Source organism: Natator depressus, chromosome 7 (genome assembly GCF_965152275.1).
Source record: "Natator depressus isolate rNatDep1 chromosome 7, rNatDep2.hap1, whole genome shotgun sequence".
Classification (NCBI taxonomy): domain Eukaryota; kingdom Metazoa; phylum Chordata; order Testudines; family Cheloniidae; genus Natator; species Natator depressus.
The window spans coordinates 103,774,547-103,800,393 of record NC_134240.1 but is presented as its reverse complement, the minus strand read 5'-3'; the positions used below and the strand labels follow the sequence as shown (position 1 = coordinate 103,800,393).

Sequence of the window (25,847 nt, the reverse complement as noted above, 5' to 3'; positions counted from 1 at the left end):
CTTGACAAATCCATATTAACTGTTGCTTATTACCTTATTTTCTTCTAGGTGCTTGCAAACTAATTGTTTTATTTGCTCGATGATCTTTCTGGGTACTGAAATTAAGCTGACTAGTCTATAATTTCCTGGATTGTCCTTATTTCCCCTTTTTTAGATGGGTACTATATTTGCCCTTTTCCAGTTCTTTGGTATTTCTCCCCTCTTCCTCGGATATACTCATCTATCATTTTACCAAAAGTTAATGGGGGACTTACTCATAATTTGCAGAAGGAACTACTCTTTGAAGAGTTATGCTTCCATTTCAGTAGCTGCAGTTCTTTTGAAATGTTAGAATACATGTTTACTCACCAAATCGCTTTCTTGTCCACCAGTGTGGTTCTTTAATTGCTGAGAATCTAACGTCTGGGTGTAACCTGAGCCTGTCATAAAGATCAGTTGTTCCACATTTTGGCTGGCCTATTATGTAGAAATGAGGAAGACAGCGCAGCCGATAGTGCTTATCCTTATAATGATACAAGTGGTTCCAAAATACTTTTCTGAGGTAATCAAATATGGTCCGAAAACGCTTTGAATACAGTGCATATGAGTTTGTTGTGTAAGGATCTGTGGTAGTATTGCCTCTATATTCTTCATACCAACAAGGATTCTTGCTATTTGGAAGGAATTTATTAGGAATTACTGAAAACATCTGCAACATAAAGAACAGTAATTTCAGTCAAGGCAGCAGCAAAGTTTATAATCACACTTTCTTATTTAAACACAATTAGTGAACACAATGCAACCACTATCACCATAATCTTTCTATTTTTTTTTTTTTTTTTTTGGCAATTGCACTGTAGAGATAAACCTCTCCTGCTGACCGAACTGGAGCCAGATCCTGCACAGCTGCACGAGGTGGAGAGCGGGTGCAGAGCTAGATGCAGAAAGGAGAATATTCATACACTCATTGGTTTTAAGGCCAGAAGGGACAACTATGATCATCTAGTTTGACTTCCTGCATAACATAAGCCATAGAATTTCACTCAGTAATTCCTACAGTGGAGGAATACTTCCTCCTGAATCCATAAGTGAATGTGATAAATCCCAGTAATTTATAGTCAAAGTACTGCACTTAAGAGTCATACAATGCCTCTCACAGCTCCCCCGGAGAATATGCATCCCCGAACCACACCTATGGCTGCTGGCACTTTTAGAGTCCAGCCCAATTCCTGTCGAAGACAATGGAAAGGCTCCCAGTGACATCAGTGGGGATTGGCTTAGGTCCTAAAGAAACAACTGAGTCCAGAAATATTTGAGAATAAAACTGAACAGATTTTCCATTGTATTGTATCACTTAATACCAGAAGTTTTGTTTTTGTTTTTTGTTTTTTTTGGGGGGGGGTGGTTGCAGGGGGCGTTAATGAAGGAAAAGATTGAGGACAAAATCAATGTAGTAAAAAACCGTCTTCTGCTGTTAGCTCTATCAGGTCTAACCAGAGGCATTGTACGATTCTTTCTTAAGTGCTGTACTTTGATGACAAATTGAGTGCTTCCAGCCTCCATTCAGCCAAATCCTGAAATCCTAACTCAAGTTTTACTCAGCCTTCACTCAGGGATAAATCCCATTTCTGATTTTACTGAAAGGCTTCCCAATTTAGCCCATTGACTCCAATGGGAGCTGAGATGCTCGGCCTTCTCAGGATCAGGCCTTATCTTTATGCTGCGAGCTCAGCTAAACTCTGTGGAGCCTGCTGGACTCTGTAGTACTGCTTAATTTACGGAATCCTTAAAATAAGCTTGCAAAGAATAATCATTAGGAACACTGATTTAGCCAAAAAGATAAAATAATCAGATCAAATTAACTTCCAGTTTTTAATTCTGAAATACAAGATTTGCATGAGTGATTGGAATACCAATTACTAGATTTCTGGGAAGGTACACTAGCATTCAGTTATTAAGGGAGGCTGTTTTTTATTTTATCAGTTAAATGTTTTGGCACATCTGACTAAATCCTCTGAATTATTTTGAATAAAATGACAAGGAATAAGTTCAATGTAATTATACTACTCTTGCAAGATTGTCAGACTTCTTGTCTCAGATGTTCAGATCATTTATATAATCCATCTGTTTTGCCTGTGGCTCAAATACAAATACATACATACATACATACATACATACATACATACATACATACATACACACACACACACACAGAGAAATGTGCATGGAATAACAGCAAATTATTGACTAAGGTGAAGATGCAAATTTACAAGACTTGTGTGCGGTCATCCCTGTTTTATGGTTCAGTAACGTGGACTACACATGCTAGGCACATAGGGAAACTGAATAGTTTCCACATGAGATGCCTGCACAAGGTCCCGAAAATAAAGTGTGAGGACAAAATACCAAACACAGAGGTGCTGGAGCATGCAGACTGACACACTTAGAAACCACTATCCAGAAGAAGAGGTTGCAATGGCTTAGTCATGTCAGGAGAATGGGAGAAGACTGTATCCTCAAGAATATTTTGTACGCTGAGATTCGAGCCAGCTCTAGAAAGTGGGGTCACCCTTTATGTGTTACGACGATGTGTGCAAAAATGACATGAAGTTGTTCAGCATCAATGTAGAAAGCTGGGAGGAGCGCACAGAATCCCAGTGCAGAATGTCTGGCACTGGACACAGCTCAACATGAAGCAGCTTTGATCTAGAGGTTGGAAGCAAAGCAAGAAAGAAGAAAGCAGCATGCTGTAATCTTGGACTACAACTCAGACAACACATGAAACTGTGAAATTTGTAACAATCTGTGTTGCTCTCGTTTTGGGCTCGTCAGCCATAAGCGGATTCATCAGGCACTTGATTAGACCGCTTATGCATATACCATGGTCCAGTGATTTGACAGTTGCATATTATAAATATACAGATGTATTTATCTATCTATCTGTAGAGACAAGTCTGCAGCAGTTGGTGTTCCAGATCCTCCGCTGGCATAAACTGGCATATCGACTTCAATTGAGCTATACTGTTTTACCTCATCTGAGGATCCAGCCCAGATAACGAACAAACAAAAAAACATACATCAGTTTCAGGGGGAGTTTAGTTTATACTTACATGCAGTTCTTGTTTCTTCAGGTCTTCTAAATCTGGACGTTGTCTGTTTATAAACTCAATCTTTGAAGTAATAGTGTCAATAATTAATTTAATGCTTGGATAATCCTTTACATATGAAATATTAATTTTAGAAGGCTGGTAATGGTCTTTCATTTCACTAAGGCTTTCATTGTCCATTAAGTTTGGATTGCCAGTAAAAGCTCCATAATGGAATGGCGAAGGTATTAGCAATAGGCCATGTTTGGCTCCAGTCAGTATGTATGATGCCATCACTAAAGTCATTATTATCAACCCAAATATCAAGCTGCATAGCTTCCCTTTCCTCAAGCAAAAAAATCCATTCCAGCTTTCATTATGATCAGTCCTTACTTCCAAAACTGCAAGCAAGTTCATCTGCTTACTATCCACATACAAAGGAATTATATTTTCTTGTTTGCACACAGGACACTTCTGGTTATTATGATTAGACCCACGGCATCTGAAACAGTGTTTGTGCAAGTCATTTGGTAATAACTGTATGCAACAATTAATGCAATGCCTCATATTAGTACCGTTAAACTGCTATATTAATGAGCCATGAATAGCCAGAAAATATTTCTGATGCATACAAATTATTTTTTGAAAACTTGAAATAATTTAATTCCTTGCATTATTATATATGTAGTAATTCAAAAAGCCAGGTTCAAACCAAAACACCTAAAATATGCTGAAATTAATATACTGCCTCAGTCACAAATGAAAAAAATACAAATAAAGGTACTGTGGACATGTTTCATAAAGATTTGGCTCCTTAAGGGAAATCTAGTAAAATAAAAAGCAACCACAAGTCTTGCTCAAGTTTTTCCCATTGAACAAAATGAGATGGAAGAAACTTCACTATATAGTGTGAAAGTACACAAAAAATAAAAAGACCTCATTGTCCTCTGACGTATTTAGGAGTAAGCAATATATGTAGCCCAGACAGAAGGTGCCTTGGAAAGTCCCATATGCTCTCAAAAAAGGTAGGTTCCAAAATGGAGTGCTGCTTCTGAAAGTTTCATCTACATAAAGGTAGCTTCAAAGATCTGTGTTGCATAACCTAAAATAAAACAAAACAAAAAATATATATGGATATATGCCAATGGATAAGCCATTACATTAATCAGCTGCAATACAAGTACGATCTATAACTTGCAAACAAATTCTTAGTTAATTTAGCAACCTTAATTGAAATGTATCTTCTACTTAAAAACAAAAAAGTATAGTTACAAAACTTAAACACACTGAAAATTTGGAAACTCAGCTAAAAGTTTCCAATGAACTATCACTCTCTTTAACCCGTAATTAGACTCAGATTGAGAGCCCTTTGCTCACTCTCTTGATCTGTTACTCGTGTTCAAGTTGCACCATTGTCTTCAATAATTGCTCACCATTGTAAATAAACAGTTTATAATCTGGCCCTTTCTTTGGAGACCTTTTCAACTGAATACATGAAGGCCCTTAGGCATCACAAACCAAAGTGTTAGGGCACCTAAGTTACCTAGAAAATCATAGGAACAACACTGTGATCCACAAACCTAGGCTCCCTATACGATGAATGGGAAGAGACAAGTGCCTTAGAATATGATTCACAAAAGAGAGCATGGTAGAGGGCTCCTTACCTAAACCAGCCAATGGGAGATGCTGATGTGCTAAGGCCCACCCCTTTCTCAGAGATAAGCACCTAAATCCAGGCTGCAGGGAGGTGCCTACCTCTAATAGCTATCCACGAATGGGAACCCCTCTCCTAGCTTAGGTGCCTATATCATTTCTTGTAGGAACCAGTTAGGTGCCTGACTCACTCCATGTGAAACAGCCAGAGCCACAGACAGTAGTGGTTTTTCATAGAGTCATAGATTCCAAGGCCAGAAGGGACCACCGTGGTCATCAACGCTAACCTCTTGTATAAGACACGCCATAGAATTTCCCCCAAAATAATTCCTACAGCATATCATTTAGAAAAACATTCAATCTTGATTTACAAGATGTCAGTGACAGAGAATCCACATGACTCTTGGTAAATTGTTCCAATGGTTATTCTCACTGGTAAAAAAGTATGCCTTATTTCCAGTCTGAATTTGGCTAGCTTCAACTTTCCACCATTGGATCATGCTATACCTTTCTCTGCCAGAATGAAGAGCCCCTTATCAAATATTTGTTTCCCAGGTAGGAACCTATAAGGTTAATCCAATTACACCTTAACCTTCTCTTTGGTAAAATAAACAGACTGAGTTCCTTGAGTTTAACAGTATACGGCAAATTTTCTAATCCTTTTTATCTTCCTGTGGTTTTCCTCTGAACCCTGTCCAATTTATCAACATCCTTTTCTAATTGTAAACACCAGACCTGGAACAGTATTCCAGCGGGATTTACATCAGGGCCATCATGTCAGTGGTGATGACTTAATAACTTTTAGCCCAGTGGTTAGAGCACTCACCTGGGAAGTGGGAACCCCAGGTTCAATTCCCCCTTGCCTGGCAGAGGGGAGAAAAGATTTGAACATGGGTCTCCCACCTCTCAGCAGAAGGCTCTGATGTCTGAGACTCCAGGATATTCTCATGGGGCTTCCCTCAGTCTGTCCTTTTGAATCTGCTTGACTGTACAATAATACTTAAACAGTCACTGGGCGACACACACACAAAATGACTCTGTAGCCCAGTGGTTAGGGCAGGGGTGGCCAACCTGAGCTTGAGAAGGAGCCAGAATTTACCAATGTGCATTGCCAAAGAGCTACAGTAACATATCAACAGCCCCCCATCAGCTTCCCCCCACCACTCTAGCACCGCCGATCAGCACCTAACCCACCATCCCTGCGCCTCCCGCCTGCTGCGATCAGCAGTTTTGTGGTATACAGGAGGCTCGGGGAGGAGGAGGAGGAGGAGCAGCAGCAGCAGCAGCAATGGCATGGCAGACTCAGGGGAAGGGGAAGGGACCTTTGGGGAAGGAGAAAGAGCCGCATGTGGCTCCAGAGCCACAGGTTGGCCACGCCTGGGGTAGGGCATCCACCTGGGGGGCAGGAAACCCTGGGTCAAGTCCCTCTGTTCCAAACACTCTTCATTTATCCACTGTGGAACAGCTTCAACAGGACCATAATGAGGGACTTAGGCACCCAAAAAACAGAACTTATTTGCCTAAATCTGGGTTTAGGCACTAAGTAGCATCCTGGATTCCACCCCTTCTGCTCAGTGTTCAAGAGTCTAATATGTGAATACCCTGTTCATGGAAACTGCCTCTATTATAGTCCCAGATCAGAGACAGCATCAAACAAAAAGCAAACACACACAACTTGCACAAGCCCCTTTGCTGCTCAGTCCTTTCACAGGGCACCCACTGCAACCAGAGCTGTCGCCTTTGACCTCCTCAGCAGACTGTCAATCCTTAAAGGAACGGAGCAGAGGTAAATCTAACCCTGATATTCCCTTATGAGTGCTACAAATCCATTTAACCGGAGGGGAGGGGTAATAGAAGCAGTGGCTCAAAAGGTTGGAAAGGGGTGTTTCTGACAGTTTCTTTCAACACTGCAGGGCCTTTTAAAGACAGAGTGGAGTGTCCAGTTGAGTGAAGGTTGTGGATGTGCTGGCAGTCTAGAGCAAGACCTCAAGATAGGATCTCTGGTAGTTGGACTGGATAGCTCTGGGATGTTGTGGGGGGCTACAGATGACCCATGATGTACAGAAAAATCATTGACAAACTTACCATTAGCAGTCAGTTTACATTTTGGAAAGGCACTTTTGCAATGAAATGGTTAGGAATGTTCTGTTTCTTCAATAAAAATATATATTAGCAGTGTCATTTGATAGCTAAGGCCCCAGCAAAAGCACTTAAGCATGTGCATATCTTTAAGTATGGGAGTAGTCCCACTGAAGTCATAGTAGACGGAGTTCCTTTGATCAGGGTAAAGGCTGGATACAGTGTCTCATGCAAAGACTTCCAAGCACTGAAGTCTTCAATGGCACTACTCACAAGCTTAAGTTTACAGGTGCTTAAGTGTTTATCTAGATTGGGGCCTAAATCATTGTCATTTAAATACTTCACCACACAGGTGCTCATGTAAAATCAGGGAGCAAAGTCATTAATAACTTCTTTATTTAAAAGCAGTTTTGTTTCAAATTACCCTACTACAGGAAGAATTCAGAGCAGAGAAATCAGAAGTGATAAATCCAAGCATTAGCTTCCCAAAAAGAGTTACATTCTTTTAACTAAGGCCAGAAACTTAATTTTTTAGTATCTTAACTCAAAATCAGATATGCTGATTTGCTTCAAAGCTTTTATTTTATTTATTCATTTAGTTATTATCTTCTTTTAAGGTTCCACATATTCAGGAAAAAAATTAATTTGATTTGTTTTGTTTTCGACAAAGCTAGGAGGGCAGGGTGTCCAACAGAGAGCTTTTGGGGTAACAAACAAAATATACTAGCCTCTGGTATATTTAATATCTAATAATCCTTTGGTTTGGGCAAAGTAAGCCAGAAAAGCTTTTAAAATAATTTTGGAAAAAAAAAAAAAAAAAACACAACAACAACACTACAGTGAACGTAAAGTGAGAGGGATAGCAAAATGATGAAGGAAGCCAAGGAGGAAAACAGCTGGCATGCATTGTTATCAATGGGTAATATTTAATTTTGTTTTTAATATACCAGTAAACTGTATAAACGTCTCTGTTGAGGGGGATCTTATTGAAGTCTCTCCCTTTCCCACAGTCTTCAGAAAAAAAGATAATAAGAATCAAATACCAATAAGTTAGAACTCGGTACAAAGCCTACTGAAGACATTGGAAAGACTCCCATTGATTTCATTGGGCTTTGGGTCAGGACACTATGCAGTGGAGATGTGGACACTGAAAGAGTTACCACTCTGTAGCATGAAACAATACCAAAATTACAGTTCTGATTAAATGTATTTTGACATACAGCATGAAGCCAATTACGGCTTCACCACTCCTTAAAGAGCTGAAGATTAAAAGCTACTTAAATACTCAGTCTCCCTGCAAAGTGATACCATGACAAGAATGTGCACAACCTGAGTATATACAGTACTCCAAAGTAATCCGATGCTGGGCAAGAACAAAGATGCCTACTTCCAGAGGGTGAATATGCTTGGTCTGACCTAAGTGTTCTATGAAGCTGAATACAAAGTAACAATTGAAGACCTAATACCTCTTTACAAATCTCTGCTATTGAAGTATTTCTCCCTTGAGCCACTGTCACCATTCTCAGACAGGGGAATAACGTGACTCACTTAAATAAAAACATTGCACACTTAAGTAGGCAAAATGTGATTGATGAAGGAGAAATAGTTGAATCTGTGACAGTGCTTAAAAAGCATATTTCCCATACAGGAGTCTCAAAAAGAATTACACATCAAGAGCCAAATGGCCTAAATAGGGAGCAGTGAGGTCCATCCTGTCCCATAGCGAGCTTTGGGGGAAGGGGTTGTCCTCATTTAGGAGGGTGCAACCTGCTCCCCCACATGTGGCTGGCTTGGCCCACATGCTTTTATGGAGTGAGGTAGGCACATGATCCTTTCTCCTTGCTTACCATCAGGTTCCGTAGGCTTCCAAGAGCACATCAAGGGCGTGCTCATTTTTTTTCTCCACTTTCCCTGTGCCATCCACACAATGGCCTGCCACAAACTGAGCTTCAACAAGGTTGCCATTTAGAGCAGTGATTTAACTGGATTTTACAAAACATCAATTGTCCCCGATAGCTAGTCCCTGAACTCAAAGTGATAACAGCCTCTGTTCTCCTCCAAAGTTCCATAACCGTGTTTTCTCTAGTCCTCTGTCTCACAGGACTAGAAAGAACAGTACAGTATTAACAGATTACATTTACCACCTAAGCAAAGAGAGTAGCTTGGGAAACTGCAGTTCTCAATACACACACACACACAGAAAATAATTCAGCTAAGCAAGTTAGATAAGGAGAAAGGGGCATATGAGATGGAAGTATTGAATGCCTTATGGTCCCGAAATACAAGCCAAAACATCCTTATCTTGGTCCCTGTTTTCTATTTCCTTCTTCTTCGCACACATGAAAGGAGATGGCATTTACTCTGCATTGCTCTAGCACTTTCTAAGCCACATTGCATCGCCAATCATCATGCACCCTTCATACATAGTTTTTATTTCAAAATCAGACAGTTATGTTCCAAAATAGGAGCTGCAAGGAGAAAATGGAAACTAGAGGCTGAACCACAACGGTGGGTTGTGTTGGAGATGAGATAACTTCCACAGAAATAAAAAAGCATTCTATTTTCTAGTCTTTGCGAGGGCAGCCTCAATATTAACCTGAGCAACAGAAGGATCATTAGCAAACCATTTATAAAAAATTGTCATTGAGAAACCCTGCAGGTTAGATAATTGAAAGTCCCTTCCGTGCAAGATCAATAAAGGGCATCCAGTTTCCCCATAATAATCATAGGAAATTATTGCAGATAAAAGCTGAGATAGCAGAGAAGAGAGAGCGTGAAGAGTTCAAGAGAACATTAACTTTAATCCGGCGGGGAGAGAGAGAGAGAGACACACACACACTAGGTAATTAAATGATTGTTTTAATGCAATTAATCTATGGCCTTGACTAAGACAGAGAACCTTCTGCCAGCTTTTATGGTATCCCTAAAGGCTCAATACCATCTTCTGACTATTAAATGAAAATACATTTTTCAAGGAGCCTTAATCAAAATATGAAATAAAATAGATGTTTGGTTATTCATATTTAAGAAAAAATGATTCAATAATATCAGTGTGGCATAGAAAATCTACTAAGGAATCGCTATAATAAAAAGCAACATGTCATCTGCAAAAAGGTCCAATTTACAAACAATGTCCCCAATACAGACATGCCTTGGTGAGCTCTGACTTCAACTACTGTGATGGTCTCCCTGCTTCCCAACTTGCCACGGTCCATCAATCCAAAACGCTGTTGCTATGATCATCTTCCTTGCCTGCTGCTGCTATCACTACCCTTCTCCTAACCCTTTATTAGTTTCTTTTACTACCAAGATCTCATCCTCATTTTAAAGGCCCCGTACAACTTTTTCTGCTTGACTTCCAAACATCTTTGTTCTCTCTTCTTCCTTCATTCTATCCAAGATTCCAGCCTAATTCATCCTTTTGTTTCCTTTTCTCACTATGGCCTTCCTCCATGCTAACCATTATGACTAGGAATCACTTCCTCTGCTGACACACCAAGGAACCACCACTTCTTTCAAATCCCACCATAATACAATTTTCCCACAAAGCTTATTACTGTTAATCCACGAAGGAAAGAAGGGTCACAAAAAAAACCTGCTATATTTTAAATCTATATAAATATATATGTGTACACACATTTATAAAGTGCACATTTTGCACTACTTTAAGATAAACCTACCTTCTGATCATCTAGTGTATTATTTCTTATTACTGATGTGTCATAACGTACGAGTCCTGGCACTTAAAAATAACAGCTCCCTACCTTGAGGAATTTGAAATCTAACTAAAATATTCCACAGCAAGGAATGACAATACACAAAGGGTGGAGAAAAGGGTGAGAGAGGACATGGGTGAAACAGCCTGAGATATACTTGCTTTCAAGTATGTTTCTTGAAAAATCTATTTTTGTTTCTGATTTTAAAAACCTGTATATATTTATCTTAAACAATACATATTGAAACTCAAAGCAGTGTCCAGAATGAAGTCTAAGGTGAAGGTCAGTGATGAAACTAAGTTCTGAAGAGGGTTATGTCAACACTGCAATGAAAGACCCATGGCAGCGAGTCTCAGAGACTGGGTCAACTAACTTGGACTTGTGGGGCTCCACCTGCGGGGCTAAAAACAGCAGTGAAGATGTTTGGGCTCAGGCTAGAGCCCAGGCTCTGAAACGCAGTGAGGGAGGTGGGTCTCAGAGCCCAGCATCCAGCCCGAGACTGAACATCTAGACTGCTGTTTTTAGCTCTGCAGCCGCAGGCCCAAATCAGTTGATCTGGACTATAAGACTCGCTTCCACCTGTTTTTTATTGCAGTATAGACATACATTCTGATGCTGCATGTTACGCAGGGTTAGGGGGAGGTGTTTCAGGCATAGGAGCAACATACGAAAACAATAATTAACAGGCGCTTTAAAACCCCAAACCCCATAATATAAGAACTAGGGGCCACCAAATGAAATTAATGGGCAGCAGGTTTAAAACAAATAAAAGGAGTTCTTCACACTATAAGCTCCCCAAAGCAATTCTACAACTTCCAAATATGTCTCCCAGTTAACAGCAGTTGTGTATGGGTAGCTCCTGCATCCAATCTAAGTAAGCAGATGAGAGGTTCAACTGGCCCAATACCCACAGGCTGGAAGAGAGGTATATGTTTTTCCAAAAATTCCATAATTAAATGACCAGAGAACAAAATACAATGCAGGTTGGCCTGCTGCTCTTAATACCTTTGGAATTTGCTGTGATTCATTAGTGATGCCTTGCAGAGATCCAGTAAAATCTCCTCAAGATCTCGTTTCAAAAGAAACATAGGGAATTCATTCGCATTAAAACAAACATTTATACAATATCACGAATTTAAATGCTACTTCGAAAATATATATCCTACAACCCCTTATGCAAGTGTTTAACGTTACTGACATGAGTGGCTTCACTGACCAACAGAATTCTTCAGGTAAATAAAGTTAAACACATACAGAAGCATTTGAGAGATCAGATCCTTAGTGAAAGACATGTTTCCTGCCCAAAGGAACTTACAGTCTAAATCAAACAAATCAAAGATAAGACAAAGCATAACCATTTATGGAAGACACCATGAGGAGATATGATTAAAGGGAAAAAAAAGACGAAGAAAGCATTCCTGGAAGAAATTAGAGTTTTAATCCCTGTTCCAAACAGTGGTGTGGGTATGATTGTGATGGAAGGCTGAATGACTAGAAAGACCAAATCAGAGACTCAGCAGTATCATAGTATTATATATGATATATATACAAAATATACAAAATCAAGAAGTGTACTTTTGTAAACACATAACAAAAATCCACAAAACAAAGAAATATCCAAAAGAAAAACTGAAAGCCTTGACAGAAGCAGATTACAAAAAAAAAATCAAAGCAAGAGATGACCAAGGCACAGAGAGTTTTATCAGCAGAGAAAGAGAGAAGGAGAGAGACGGTTCAAGGATTACACTAGGATTGTGACCCCAGGCTACGGGAAGGATAGTGGAGTAATCAACAGTTATAGAGAAGGGAGGCAAAGGGGAGGGTTCGGGACAAAAGAAGTTCAATTTTGGCAAGACTAAGTTTCAGATAGTGATGGGGCATCTGAGAGAAGATGTCGGAGAGCGAGTTAAGGAGATGCGAGACTGGGCAGAAGAGGAGAAGTCAAGGGTAAGCAAGGCAGATTTGGGAATCTTTAGTGATAGAATACAGGAGATTGAAGCAGATGGGGTCCCCAAGCATGAATGGAGAGAAAGAGAGAAGAGGAGGGACCCTGAGGGACACTAAAACATAAGAAGAAAAGGAGTACTTGTGGCACCTTAGAGACTAACCAATTTATTTGAGCATAAGATTTTGTGAGCTACAGCTCACTTCATCGGATGCATACTGTGGAAAGTGTAGAAGACTTTTTTATACACACAAAGCATGGAGAGGGAGGAAGAAGAGCCACCAAAGGATACATTGATGGAGTGATCAACACTGGGATACAAATAACTATGTGGCATACAGCATGTCTCTTCCCTATACAATATCCATACTAGAGTTAACTCCTCTGATTTCAGGAATCCTAGATGTTAATGCAGTGTCAAGTGAATAGCTCTAATCTAGTTCCAGAACACTCTTCTTTAGCTCTTTTCCTTATATTCTCAGAAAGACCCCATGGTGTGCACTACCTAAAGAGAAAGTTAATCAGATGTTATTTTCCAGTCCTTTGTTAAGAGGAGATTTAGAGACTTGTCTTTTGATGCCATTAACTGAACAGATTTATCTGAGCCACGATTATCTGACCACTCAAGTCCTATATGAGAGGTATTTGACTGATATTAATTCTCATTCCTTTTTAAAAAGAGCTGTCAAAACTATACTATCCAATGCAGGGTTTGTGGGTCTTAGAGAAAGTACAGAAGGCTTCCAAGTTCTATGGAATTAATGTCCCTATGTTAATAAAATTGACTAGAATTTATTGAACTCTTTTCAGGTGGAGAAACTTTTTACGCAACTCGGATATAAATATTATGAACTGGAGGAGAAATAGTGCTAACTGCCTCTTTGATGGCTGAGGAAAATGCTTTAATAGGAAGTTGAAATATGCCAAAAAAAAAAAAAAAAAAAACTATGCTAATACCACTGTAAGGTTGAGATTTAATCAAACAAGTAATGAAATTGAGAGTTGAAGGTTCCATCAGCAACCATAACTGCCAATCTGTGCATATGCATTACAAAAGGGCCTTTTATTACATGATCAATTTGAAGATCCACCACTGGGCAACATAAAAAATTACTCAGCAAACAGAATAAAAATAAACTGATTTTTTTTATAACTGTTAGATGCCTTTTATATTATTACACATTTGTCATGTTCATGTAATGAAATACCCATCTGTAGTGCACACATAAAAGGGTGGAGGTAATTCCTAAATATAATTATCTCTTCTTTCCTTGCCAAACAAGGATCTCAAATTTAATTAAGTTCATACCACAATCTTTCACTACCCCATACAGGAAAAAAAGTAGTCAAAACAAATGTTACAACTAATCTAGCAGCTCCATGTTATACAATAAGCCTTGGACTGTTTTCCTGATGTGACTTCATTATGTTTTCCTGCTACATATGGATGCCTTCCTTCAATATGTATCTTATATTCTGAGATCTAACATTTAGCACTTCCAGTACACAGCCCTGATCACAGATATACTTTCAGCTTTTACGTTTGCTATATTTCAGGAATGAAAGTAGGATATGACTTGAAGAAGGATGTGAATTTTAACCAGAAGAAAGACCATGAAACATTGGAGTTAGAAATAAACAATTTTGTGTATTTTTTTGTTTTTAAGTTCCCAGTTCTAAAACTTCAGCCAGAATATTACTTGATTTACGTAAGGAGCAATTTATTTGGCTATTCTTGAATAACAGCATGTAATTTCCTGCTGTTGAAATGAATGGTACATTATTTATGGCCATCCCCATACAGCATTTGACAATTGTATATAAACATATACCAGTCTTAACCTAGTTCACCAGTCTTTGAGATTCAGCATCAAACTTTTGCAGTCCCCTTGGCCAGCAAGCGGACCTCTTCATAAAATAAAGGAGGAGCTGAGACTCTAGACTGTAGGAAGCATGGATTGGGTATAAGGAATGATGCAGAGGAGCAGAAAGGGGAAAAAAAGAACTAGCTATTTTAAAGACATAACCCAGTCTCACAGAAGTCTACGTGAATTGCTCCACTGATTTCGGTGGAAGGATCATGCTCCTGAAAACATCTGTTGGTAATGGGACAGTTTTCTCCAATTTCCCTTTCTACACTTCTTTCGCTGGCCTGTCATCCAGGGATGAATTGGGCAGAACAGGCAGCAGATACCAGAGAGACAAATGTGACAGGTAGTACTTATCTAAAGGCAAGAAGCTAACAATGTATGGCAGATCTGCTGTGCCTAAGAACTTTGAGAGGAACATAGTAATGATCCTGGAACATCGACCAGCTTCTGCTCCAGAGCTATTTAATGTAACAAGAACTGGCCAAATCAGCAACATAAAACAAGTGAAATTGTCTATAATTCCCATTTTTTGTATTTTGGTATCTAGAAAGAAGATATTACAAGTTTCTATTTTTTAAAATTAAAAATCACAATCGCTCAAAGAATTTCCTTCCCCCCCCCCCATTTTTTCCCCTCTTCCATAAATATAAAAGAAGCAGACTACAATAAATATATGGCTAATACAAATTGCTTTCATATGCTAATAACTAAATCACTCATCTATGTAATGGCTGGAGATAAAACAGATGGAGTAGTTCCCATTTTTCAAAACATGATAATATATTTCTTTTATTTTTCAGTTCTCTGGTCTTAATATTTGATGTGTTATCTTTCATATAATTCTGTAAAATACAGATGTAACTGAAACTTATAAGACTTGCATTAGTCTCCTTGCCTGAACCCCACATTGTATACTGACTTCATTATTCTTAAGTAATTTCAACCTTCCTTAGTATCACATGAAAGCAGCATGCTTTTAACCTATTTTAAACATATTTAAAACATACCAAATTTATAGTTGGCCAAATCATCAACTGGCATAAATTAGGATCGCTCTTTTGATGTCAATGGAGCTACCTCACTTGACACCTCAGTGTCAGTCTAAATGACGATCTGGCCCCAAGACCTTTTAATAAGAAGAATCTCTTTTTGTGCATTTTAGGGCCATACACTCACCTGCCATGGAGAAGAGAACACACAAATATAAAATAAGCTAAAATCTAAATATGAAAGATAGAATTGAAGATGTCACATAGCACTCCACTTACAAACACCATGTAGCAGATCTTGTTTAAAATCCAGCCCCAACTCTGTGGCCAGAGATCCCATCAGCAGTGGAAACAATCTGGTGCTGCTGTGTAAGGGAGGCCTGGATTTGGATTGAGGATATACAGGGAGTGGGCAACCCAGCTGCAGTGGGTTCCTGCTACAGAGTTAGGGGCTTCACAGGACTACTCCAGCCACAGAACTTAAGTAGTCTCCATGGAATGGTTGAGAAAGGGCTCTGTGGACTTGGGAAAATGATGCCTTGTCCTTTCTCCCAGGATGCTGGGCTTCTGCATTAGGTTGAGGATTTGGCATTTGATATTGTTACTACAAGTGTTTGAAAAATGTGCTCTTTTCCAAGGAAAATTTTGATTTTTTTTTTCAGGAAAAAAATGAAAATTGAAATATTTCCATATGGAAATACTGCCATGGTGCCTCATGCTCCCATTCTCCTCTAAAAGACAGGCTCTCTCACCAGACTATCTCCCATGATGTGCCATGGTCTCTGACTAAGGGGAGGTGAGATATCCCTGGCCATGGGTACATTGTAGAAGATGCAGTCCAGCTGGGGTGTACTGCCCATGGAGGAGAATGGGGACATGAGGAAACCAAACTACACCTCCATGAGGCACCATGCCAAGTATATGAACAGAAATATTTAGGTTTTCAGGCTTTTGGTTTTTTTGATGAAAAAAATCAAAATTTTCAACAGAAAGTTGATAGTTCCATGAAAAACTTCCTTGAGTCAAAAAACACTTTTGATGGACAATTTTTGACCAGACCCAGTTTTATTTTATTCCACAGCTGCATTTTCTAGGCATGATAGGCCTGATCCAACTGTCACTGAAACCAACAGAAAGTCTCCGACTGACATCAGTGGGAATTAGATTAGGCCCCTAACACCTTCGCCATACTTAGCCATCAGTATATCTTGTGTCAGATGAAACATTCCTGTTTCAGTCTGCTCAGCAGTTTCTATGGGAACAAATGGCCTCTAATATAATAAACCTAATGCCCTTCTTCAGGCCTAAAATAGGTTATTTTATCAATAGTTTTATAATTGTTTTAAGTGATCTGGACAAATGTTTTCAATACCTGCTTGCTTTCCATGACAAATCAGGAAGATATATGCAATTCTCAACTGGGGCTAGTGTTAACATTACTTTTAAGACTTCAACAAAACAAAAGCAAACTTAACATACTCCACTACAGCAACTCAAAAATGCACCTCTTTTTTATTAATATGTTACCCTCAAGATACTGTGAATTCAATGTTGTAAGTAGTTTATAAAAAAGCTGTGGGTAGACTTAAGCGAAAAAGCTATCTAGAGCTATATAAGGATAAACTCTCTATTAATGTGAAGGCAAAAAAGGAAATAAGTTGTTTTTCTTAATTGAGACCTTTATAACATTATCAATCCTTTATAAAAGAGTTGAATTTCAGTATCCAGGCAGAACATCAATAATAATATAATTCCACCTCCCACCCACTGCACTGCATTTCCAATTTACTGGATGCAACCTGGTTCAGGTTAGCAGCAACTTGCCTTGTCATTGTCTGGTGATAATTCAATGGCATTTTTAAAATGAGTTGATGAACTCAGTTTTGCTGATAAGTGTAGTAAGAGACAAGTGTTAATAAAAAAAACCTGAACACCATCATCACTGGCCCTTCTTAGCTAGTGATTTCAGCAGAAAGGGAAAGGATTGAATGGGAGTGGACACTGAATTATGTTTTCTCTAAACCAGGTTGAGTCATTTTGGCAGGTCATTGTGGGGAAATTTACACTACTGCTGCACATGCTGTACCTGCTCAGTGAATAAACATATAAGCAATTAAAAATCACCTAAAAGAGGAAAAATGGGAGGCGGGGGGAAGGGAACAGAGGAGAACTAATTCTCCTTCTGCTGGATGATGAACATATTTGGCTTCTCACATTAACCTTCTGATGATAAACTTTGCCTGAACTCACAGCTATTTACTTCTGAGTAATCAACTAATCTGCTCCTCTCCCAGCCACAAAAAACTAAATGACATGAGAAATTGTTGATCTCTGCAACTTCACCACAAAAACTTCTTGTAATGGTTTTGAGAGCCCACATGACTCATTAGGAAGGTCAGCAACCTTCTGCAAAAAGCTTACTTCCTTACCTGCTAAAAAAAGGTCTCAAAACTCAATCCACGGGGAAAAAAAATACTGTTAAAAAAAAATGCTTGTCAAATGATTTCCTTAAGGGAAGCACTAACATATTCCTTTTGTCAAAAGCTAGAACATTTGGCAACAGTCAAAAGATTATATACACAGCTTGCATAACAGTTGTTCAACTCTTATCTTGCCATAACTGTTTAAGGCCCCAATCTTGAAGTCTTTAGTAAAGCCGGAAAACACCTACTGAAGTCAGTAGTTTTAACAGTAATAATGACTTCAGAATTGTTCCCTAACACTTAAAATTTGCCCTAACAGATTGAATCTAAACATGTTCTAATTCCTACTCACCAGCATACTTATATAAAAAGTGCACACACTGAGCCATATCCTCATTTTGTGTAAACCAGCAAGCTCCACTGAAGTAAATGGATCTACAGCAACTTAAACCAGCTGAGGACTGGGCCCCGACTTTTTGCATTTATTTCTTGAAAGAAGCTTGACAATTTTTGAGCCTGGTTCTCTTTTCACTTACACTGGATTTTAGAGCTGGTCAAAAGCTGTGGGGAAGGAACCCCACAATTATATTCTGTTCTGAAATTTCCCATAAAAAATTTTAGGTACAGAGGACATTCACAAGAAAAATTACTTTTTTAAAAAACAAAACCCTATTTTTAAGTGTGAAATATTTTTGGTCAAAAAAACTTTGCCCAGCTCTAGAGGTTTTACACCTGTGCTTCTCCAGTTTACTCCCGTGTAGAAGTAGACTGTCCATTTCTATATTTTATTTTCAGAATAAAATTATTTCTAGTCAGAAAATACAGTAGAAATCTTGTGTACTGATGGGAATCAGGCCAATGGCTTCTCTGGTATTGACACTGAAGATAGGCTAAGAAAGATTTTAAGGCTTGCCTGGGAGTAAGACTCCCATGATGCTTTGCGATTAGATGAAGAAGTCTAACCAAGAATGGAATTTTACTGAACAGTAATCCTTAACCTACTTTGACAGCTGTTTTAAGACATATATTTTTATCATGTGCTAACCGCAAGATGTATAACCAATGAAATTATCCAAAAAGGACAAACACTGACTAACCATCAGGTGCTAAGACAGTTGGAAAGTTGTGATGGGACAGGGAACCTTGGAAATAACAAATATGTATCAGAAAGAGGAAATCGATATGGATCAGAATGATACATAACAAGGGTAACAAGAGCACAACAGCCCCTAAATTACAGGGGAACTAAAATCAGCAGCAGACTGGATGCAAGCTGTCAGAAACTACAGGGAAGGTCTTCCACAGCTGTTGGCAATTGTATGTTTCTCTAAGTATGTGCTGTCTTTGCTAACTGTTTGATTAATAAATCCAATCAACGTATCGGTGTTCTATTATTAAACTAAGCCGAACCGGAGAGAACACTCTCTCTAAATGAATAATCACAGTTAAAATTCCTATCAATTCTTGATTTACAAATGATTGATAATTGATTGATTAGCCACACAGGTAAACACTGTGCTACATTAGAGCCAGCTCCTTAAACTACCATTAGCATTTGGACTACATTGTTATTGATCTGTATTTGGGGTAGACAGATTGTGTGTCTGGCTAACAACAAAAAAAGACCAACACCAGGGCCTTTCCCAAAACTGAATGCCATTTGATATTCACATCAAAGATTTTAGTAGGAGCAACAGAGCCTTGGGCAAAGACTCTGCCCTGGAGTGAACTGGACCCATAGAATATTTCCAAAGAAAGGGAGGAAGAAAAAAAAAAAAGGCATCATTGACAGTTACCTGGCCCATGATACTATATATTTCAGATGAGAATGCTTTGACATATGTCAGAGCCCATTGCCAAGCTAGTATACCTGAGTCCTTCACCTCAAAAACACAGGGTGAAATTCTGTTCCTACTCACACCTGAGGTGTAACAGAGCAGAATTTGGCCTATAACACCTCATCCTTTCAAACACTTTTAAAAAAACATTGTGGCCCCTGATGTGTAACATCTCTAGCCATTCATATTTTAATATAATTTAGTTTCTATGTGTATCACATATATTTTCACTCCAGAAACACTGACTCAGATTTATACTGAATAAGAAACAAATTGCACTTTAGTAAAATTTCATCTTTACATAAATTACTCCAGCACAAGGTTCCACAGAAGGAAACGCACAAAAATGGCCACACTTAGTACAAAGTTTCCAAAATTGATGTGTGGTCAAGTTTAATATAGCTTTTCCATTCCGATAGCTACTCTTAGCAAACCTCCCTATATCGTCCTTGAGGTCATACCACAAAATTAGAGATGGTCTAAAGGATGCATTCCATTTGGATCACATTCTTTTCTCAAAACAGCAACTTGGAAACATATCTAAAACCACAGGTATTCAGAATAAAACTAGAAATCAAAGCAGTGTAGGATGCCGCCATTTGACTACTGCTGAAACAGTTCCATACCACAATTCCTCATTAGCAGGAATTAGGGATTGGGTCAATCAAGAAATGTCACAAATGCTACAAAATACCACCATACTGTTTATAGTAATTAAGTTTCATCCATAATCAACAGAAAGCATATAGTATTCACTTGATGATCCAGAATGACAGCCAGCTTTCCAGTTACAGTAAAGGGACCACCTAAAAAGAAATTATACTCACATCAATTTAATTTGCACATTCACTGACATATTACCACTGAGGAATTTTCAAGTTGCATTTGCCATATTTATTTTTCTTTGGTTATATTACTAAAGGAAAAGAATCAGCTTTTCCCATGATAAGGACAAAAGGAGTCTCCAAAATGCAAGGCCAGTTGGAGCTAAGAGAAACAGTGTGACAAGTCCACCCCACAGCAAATATTTTAATTAATTTTAAAAGGGTCTAACAATCAATATGCTTTTCTAAAGAATAAATCACACTATCATCCCATGTTAAAAGGAATAAAATAAAGGAGAGATTTAAAGTCCCAGTAAACATGAAAACAGATTCTGTTATGGAGCTCTTCCACTCAGGACATTTTTACCACCACAGTCTATGGGATTTGGGGGTTGGCAGGCAGGAAAGCCTATTGTGTCTAAATACAGCTCCCCTATGTCCTGCAGTCATGCTATAGTCAAAAATAAATAATGAGTACTTCTCTTGAGAAAACTCCAAAGGCAAAGAATTGGTCTAGTATTAACAGACTTCCCTTATCAAACACAGACTGTTTTTCATCATACATTTCTTTCTGACAGCTGAATGTCCCACTTTATTTTCAAGCTTCCAAGTCTCCTTCCTCATCTGAGTTTCTGGACAGATATTGCTTGTAATCATCTAAAGTAGCTCTTCTGCAGCACCTATTTCAAAAGAAGGGAAGGGTGTATTTTCCTATATTCAGATAAAGGAATGGGAACAAATGTATCTTCTTTCCCACCAAACTAAGTTTTAAATGGGGGGGGGGGGAGAGATACATTTGTTCCCATTCCTTTATCTGAATATAGGGAAATACACCGTCCCTGTTTGTTCTGTATGGCTGGGTTGCTTGGGTCTGCAGAAAAATAACACGCCAATCAACATTAATGTCCTTTATAGTTGTAGCTGACTGCAGCATTCAATACCTGCTGTGGGAATCTGGAAAGGATATAGCAACTGTGTCCCCCCTCCCCACGCGCCACAACAGGTTGCTGCTGGGAAGTTCTACTCATGTTCCTAAATGTTCTTTTTAAGACACAAGAAGACTTCTTGAATAATTAGAGCCTAATTTTCAGAAGTTCTGAGCACCCAAAACTCCAACTGAAGTCAATGGGAACACCAGGTGCTCAATATCTCTCAATACCAGTTGGCACCTCTTCCTCTGCAAAAGGAACTGAGAATTTAACTTTGCTTTCAAATGTATACATGCAGTTCTCATTTGAGACAGATGTAATACTGGGCGCATATTTAACTGGTTGGGGCCAGATTGTGAGCCCCTTACCTACACTGGCAAGCCATTACTCACAGGAATAGTTCTAGTGACCAATAACAGGCTCACAACCTGGTCTTTAGTTACTTCAATAATAAGCATGATAGAAAGAGCTCTCAGAGGAGAATTTGGTCTTGAGTCTTTTTTTTTTTTTTATAAAAAGATCAAGAGAATGCAAACTACAACTGTGTCCTGATGCCCTAATTCCCTGGTGATGAGCATGTTGCAATAGCCTAGACAGGCTTCTTGTTCATCCCTTGAGTGAATGTTGCAGAGGCTAAACACAATCTGGCCCTACAATGTTTAGAGAGATATATATAAAGTCTAGAAACAAAAGAAAAGATGCCATTTTCCCTGTCATTACTACTCTTGAGATGAATGAACATATTTTCCTACTTCTTTTTAGGAGTTTACTATAAGGTCCATCCTTCCTCTCAATTCACAGCGGATCTGAAAACACAACTGTTCGACCCTTAACTTTTCAATGCCAAAATGTTATAGAAAACAAAGGCTTCTTAATTACAGAGGTACATGAGCACAGATCATGATGCAATGTAATCTTCTATGATCTACTAAACTGCACTTCAACTCAAGAGTATGATTAATGTAACAAGGGTAATAAAAACTGCATATTCTCATCTCTATAAAATTAACTTTTTGAATTGCAAACAGGAGATTAATTACAATTCTTCTTAAGTGGCACTTTGCTGCTGTAACCTAATTTTCAACTGATATTCTTGTATCTGCCTGCATCAATCAAGAGTTATTCAAACAGACGTGTTCAGATTTCTTGGATCTGTTCAACTAAACTAGATCTACATCCAATCCAACATACTGTATTTGTAATATTTTGACTGAATATAAGGTTATTAAAACTCACATTCCAGGAACTTGTTTTGCAAGCAAAAATCACATGAATTCAATGCCAGGAAAGCTTTTAAAATCTCAGTGTGAAAAACAAGGGAGAAACAGGAAAATACTGAAGAATTTACAACCTGGGTGCTATGTTGGAGTAAGGATTTCTGCATCTGGCCTTTAAAGAAACAAGGACCTGAACCAGTGAATGCTGAAATTAATGGAAAGACTCACCTTGACTTCAGTGGGTCCCAAGTGCTTGTAGTTAATTCACTAATACAGCTACAATTTCCACTACACTCTGTCTCCCTTCTTTGCTAATGGCAGAAAAATTCCCTTCATCCAGTCCTTCAGCCAATTTCCAGTTATCCACACATCATTACAAATTGTCCAGATAAGATCACTACTGCACTTTTTAACAATTCTGCAGGCACATTATCTATCCCTGGTGCTTCCTCAGGCTTCATTTTCATAATAGCATACACCACTTCCTCTCACAGGATCGATGGCTCCGGCTCCCATGCTCTCTTTTCTGTCATCCTCCATTATGAGTGGCTCTGGTAAGGCATACAGATTGGCACAATAATTTCAACACCTGAGTTTAATATCATCAGTGAGAATTCTGCCATCATGATCTCTTATTATGTCTGATCACAGGGAAAACCTTTCAGTAAGAAGTCTTACCACTGGGAACATACCTTTTGGATTATGACTATTTTAAAATTCTCAGATTCCATACATTTTCGCTTCATATTTGCTCATCTCGCCTCTGACTCGGTGCGCTCACTTTCTTATATTCTCTCCTATGTTCTTCCATCTCCAAGTCATTCTCTTTCACTCTGTCACTTTTTTGCCAGTTCAAACACCTTCTCAGTTAACCACGATGCAGTCCAATGCTGACTTTTCAGAAAGTGTGCTTTGGTGGTTTCAACAACAACAGTTTTGATTTTATTCCACAGTTTGCAATCACATGTCAGCAAAGTTCTGCTCTCCATAATTCAGGATCTCAAGAAATGACGGGTACAGACAGAACTATCACTGCAACAAACTGGTTTCAAAGAGGCTGAGGCATGCATGACCAAATAATGAATATCCATCACATCACTGAAGAATGCGGAGAGTACAATCACCCATTGATCATGGGCTTTATTGACTATTCAAAAGCATTTGATATTGTCCAATATGACCATCTTGGGAGGATACCAGCAGACATGAAGATTCCAAAGCATCTCACTGAAAGCATGACAAGTCTCTACCACCAATAACAGACCACAGTAAGAACAGCAGTTGGAGACAGCGAGTGGTTTTCCACTGGTCAGGGTGTGAGACAAGAGCGTACTTTGTCCCCAAGCCTCTCTAACACGTATGCAGAATTTATTGAGAGTCAAGCCTTGCAAGGTTTTGACAAAGTGGAAGGAGTTGGGATTTCCATGGTGGACACCTCTTAACTGACCTCAGACATGCTGATAACATGACATTCTTTATTACAAGCATCAATACAATGCAACATATATTGGAATATGTAAAAACAGTTAATGAGGAACATGGACTATTCCTGTCCGTGATGAAAACAAAATGCATGCATGTTGACATGACTACTAAAACAGAATGCAAGAAGACATCACGATTAATGGACAAACTTAGAGGCAGTGGGTTAATTTAACTATCTGGGATCATATATATCCAAACAAGCAGGCTGTTCCAAAGACATCAGAAGACGACTAGGAATGGCTCATTCAGCTATGGCCTCCCTTAAGGAAGTGTGAAAAAAGTGATATCTGGAAATGTACAAAGCTGTAACTGGTGAAAAGCCTAATTTTTTCCATTCATGGATGTGAATCCTGGAAAGGAAATGCTGCTGACAAAAAAAACCTGAAGTTTTTGAAATGTGGTGCTGGTGAAGACTCTTGCATATCTCCTGGATGGACAAAAAGGTGAATGCTTATTATTGGACAGAAGCAGACCTTGATGATGGAAATCGACACAAGCTTATGTACTTTAGTCACATTAGGACTAGAGATGGAAATAATCTAGAGATAGTCATAATGGAAGGAATGGTGGTGTGTCATTGTTGTAGGTGTCGCTAGCAAGGAGATGGATGGATGGTGTGCAGCAGGTCACTGGTAGATCACCTGCTGAGTGCTCAAAATTAGCGACAGATTATGAGGGCTTCTGAAATTCTGCTGCAATATCACTGATATTTAGACATAAATAACTGGATTTACCTACTTAATTTCCATTAAAAACTGCCTTTGATACATTGCACAATATTATAGACTAATATTCTGCCCTTAGTTACATCCATGCAAAACCACTGAAGCCATAGGAAGCTGTCATAGGTGTAACACAGCAGAGTTTGGCCCACTATATTAATAAGCAATGTAAAGTGAAAATGTTAAAGAGTTTTAAAAAAGGTTGATCTTTAGTACTATAGTTTAGAATCAAAGTGCTATAATTTCATGGCATGAATAATCTTGGATTGTCTATTTCTCACCCAAATCATTGTTAGAATATTGCATTGGCACTACTGTGGAAGCACCTTGTTTAGAAACTGGCAACAGTTAAATGTCAGGAGCAGTAGCTTCTTTAATAATATACATTTACAGGGGAAAGAACACCCTGTACCTTTTTGTCAGTGCTTCATTAACTGGGTAATGAAAAGAAGTACAGGAATACACCCATGAAGAAGCCAGGTTAAACATGGCTCTAAACCACGTGTCCACAAGACTACTTCAGTTACGTCTGCCATAGATACAAGATGGAAGTTAAGCCAATTATGCAGCGATAGTAAGGTTTAATGAGCATGCTAGTAAAACAGAACAAAACTCTCACGGACTGACATCCTGTCTGCAGGATTAAAGATTTAGGCTGAATTACTGTTTACCAAAGATGTATAACAGTAATGAGGAATAAAGTATGTCGACCTCAGAAAGGTACAGGAATCATTCTCCTGGGACAGGAGAGCATGGTTTACGGCAGCTGACTAGCAAGGAGTCACTCCTCGATATTGTACCAAGAAACAGTAGTGTTTATCCCACCACCCACTCCCCCCACACACACTTTATTGCACACTGCCTACTTCAGCCTATACTCAGCGATACACCGCCTGAACTCAAGGTGAAACGTGTCACATTTCACTCCCTTTGGCTGCAATATGTAAGGGAAAAAGAACAATGGCAGGTCCCCTAGTCTAGCTCTACCATGAGTGTCAGATTACCATTCAGCCCTGCTATTTCGGCAATTAGAAGGTGAAGGTGTTCTTAATCTTAAAAATTGAAGTCAGTAAATGTTCCTAGTTTGTGCT

At 38.8% G+C, this 25,847-nt stretch overlaps 1 protein-coding gene across 4 annotated transcripts in view; it reads right to left on the bottom strand.

The window, feature by feature from the left end:
* CHST15 (carbohydrate sulfotransferase 15) overlaps positions 1-25,847 on the bottom strand; it is a 95,299-nt gene that overhangs the window by 36,625 nt on the left and 32,827 nt on the right. For all 4 annotated transcript variants that reach the window (XM_074959200.1, XM_074959197.1, XM_074959199.1 and 1 more), the window contains 2 exons: positions 3,090-4,167; positions 349-688 (listed from right to left, as the gene is read on the bottom strand). In XM_074959200.1, coding sequence (XP_074815301.1) covers positions 349-688; positions 3,090-3,632 — 883 coding nt within the window. In that variant the 5' untranslated portion in view covers positions 3,633-4,167. The remainder of the gene's footprint in view (positions 1-348; positions 689-3,089; positions 4,168-25,847) is intronic.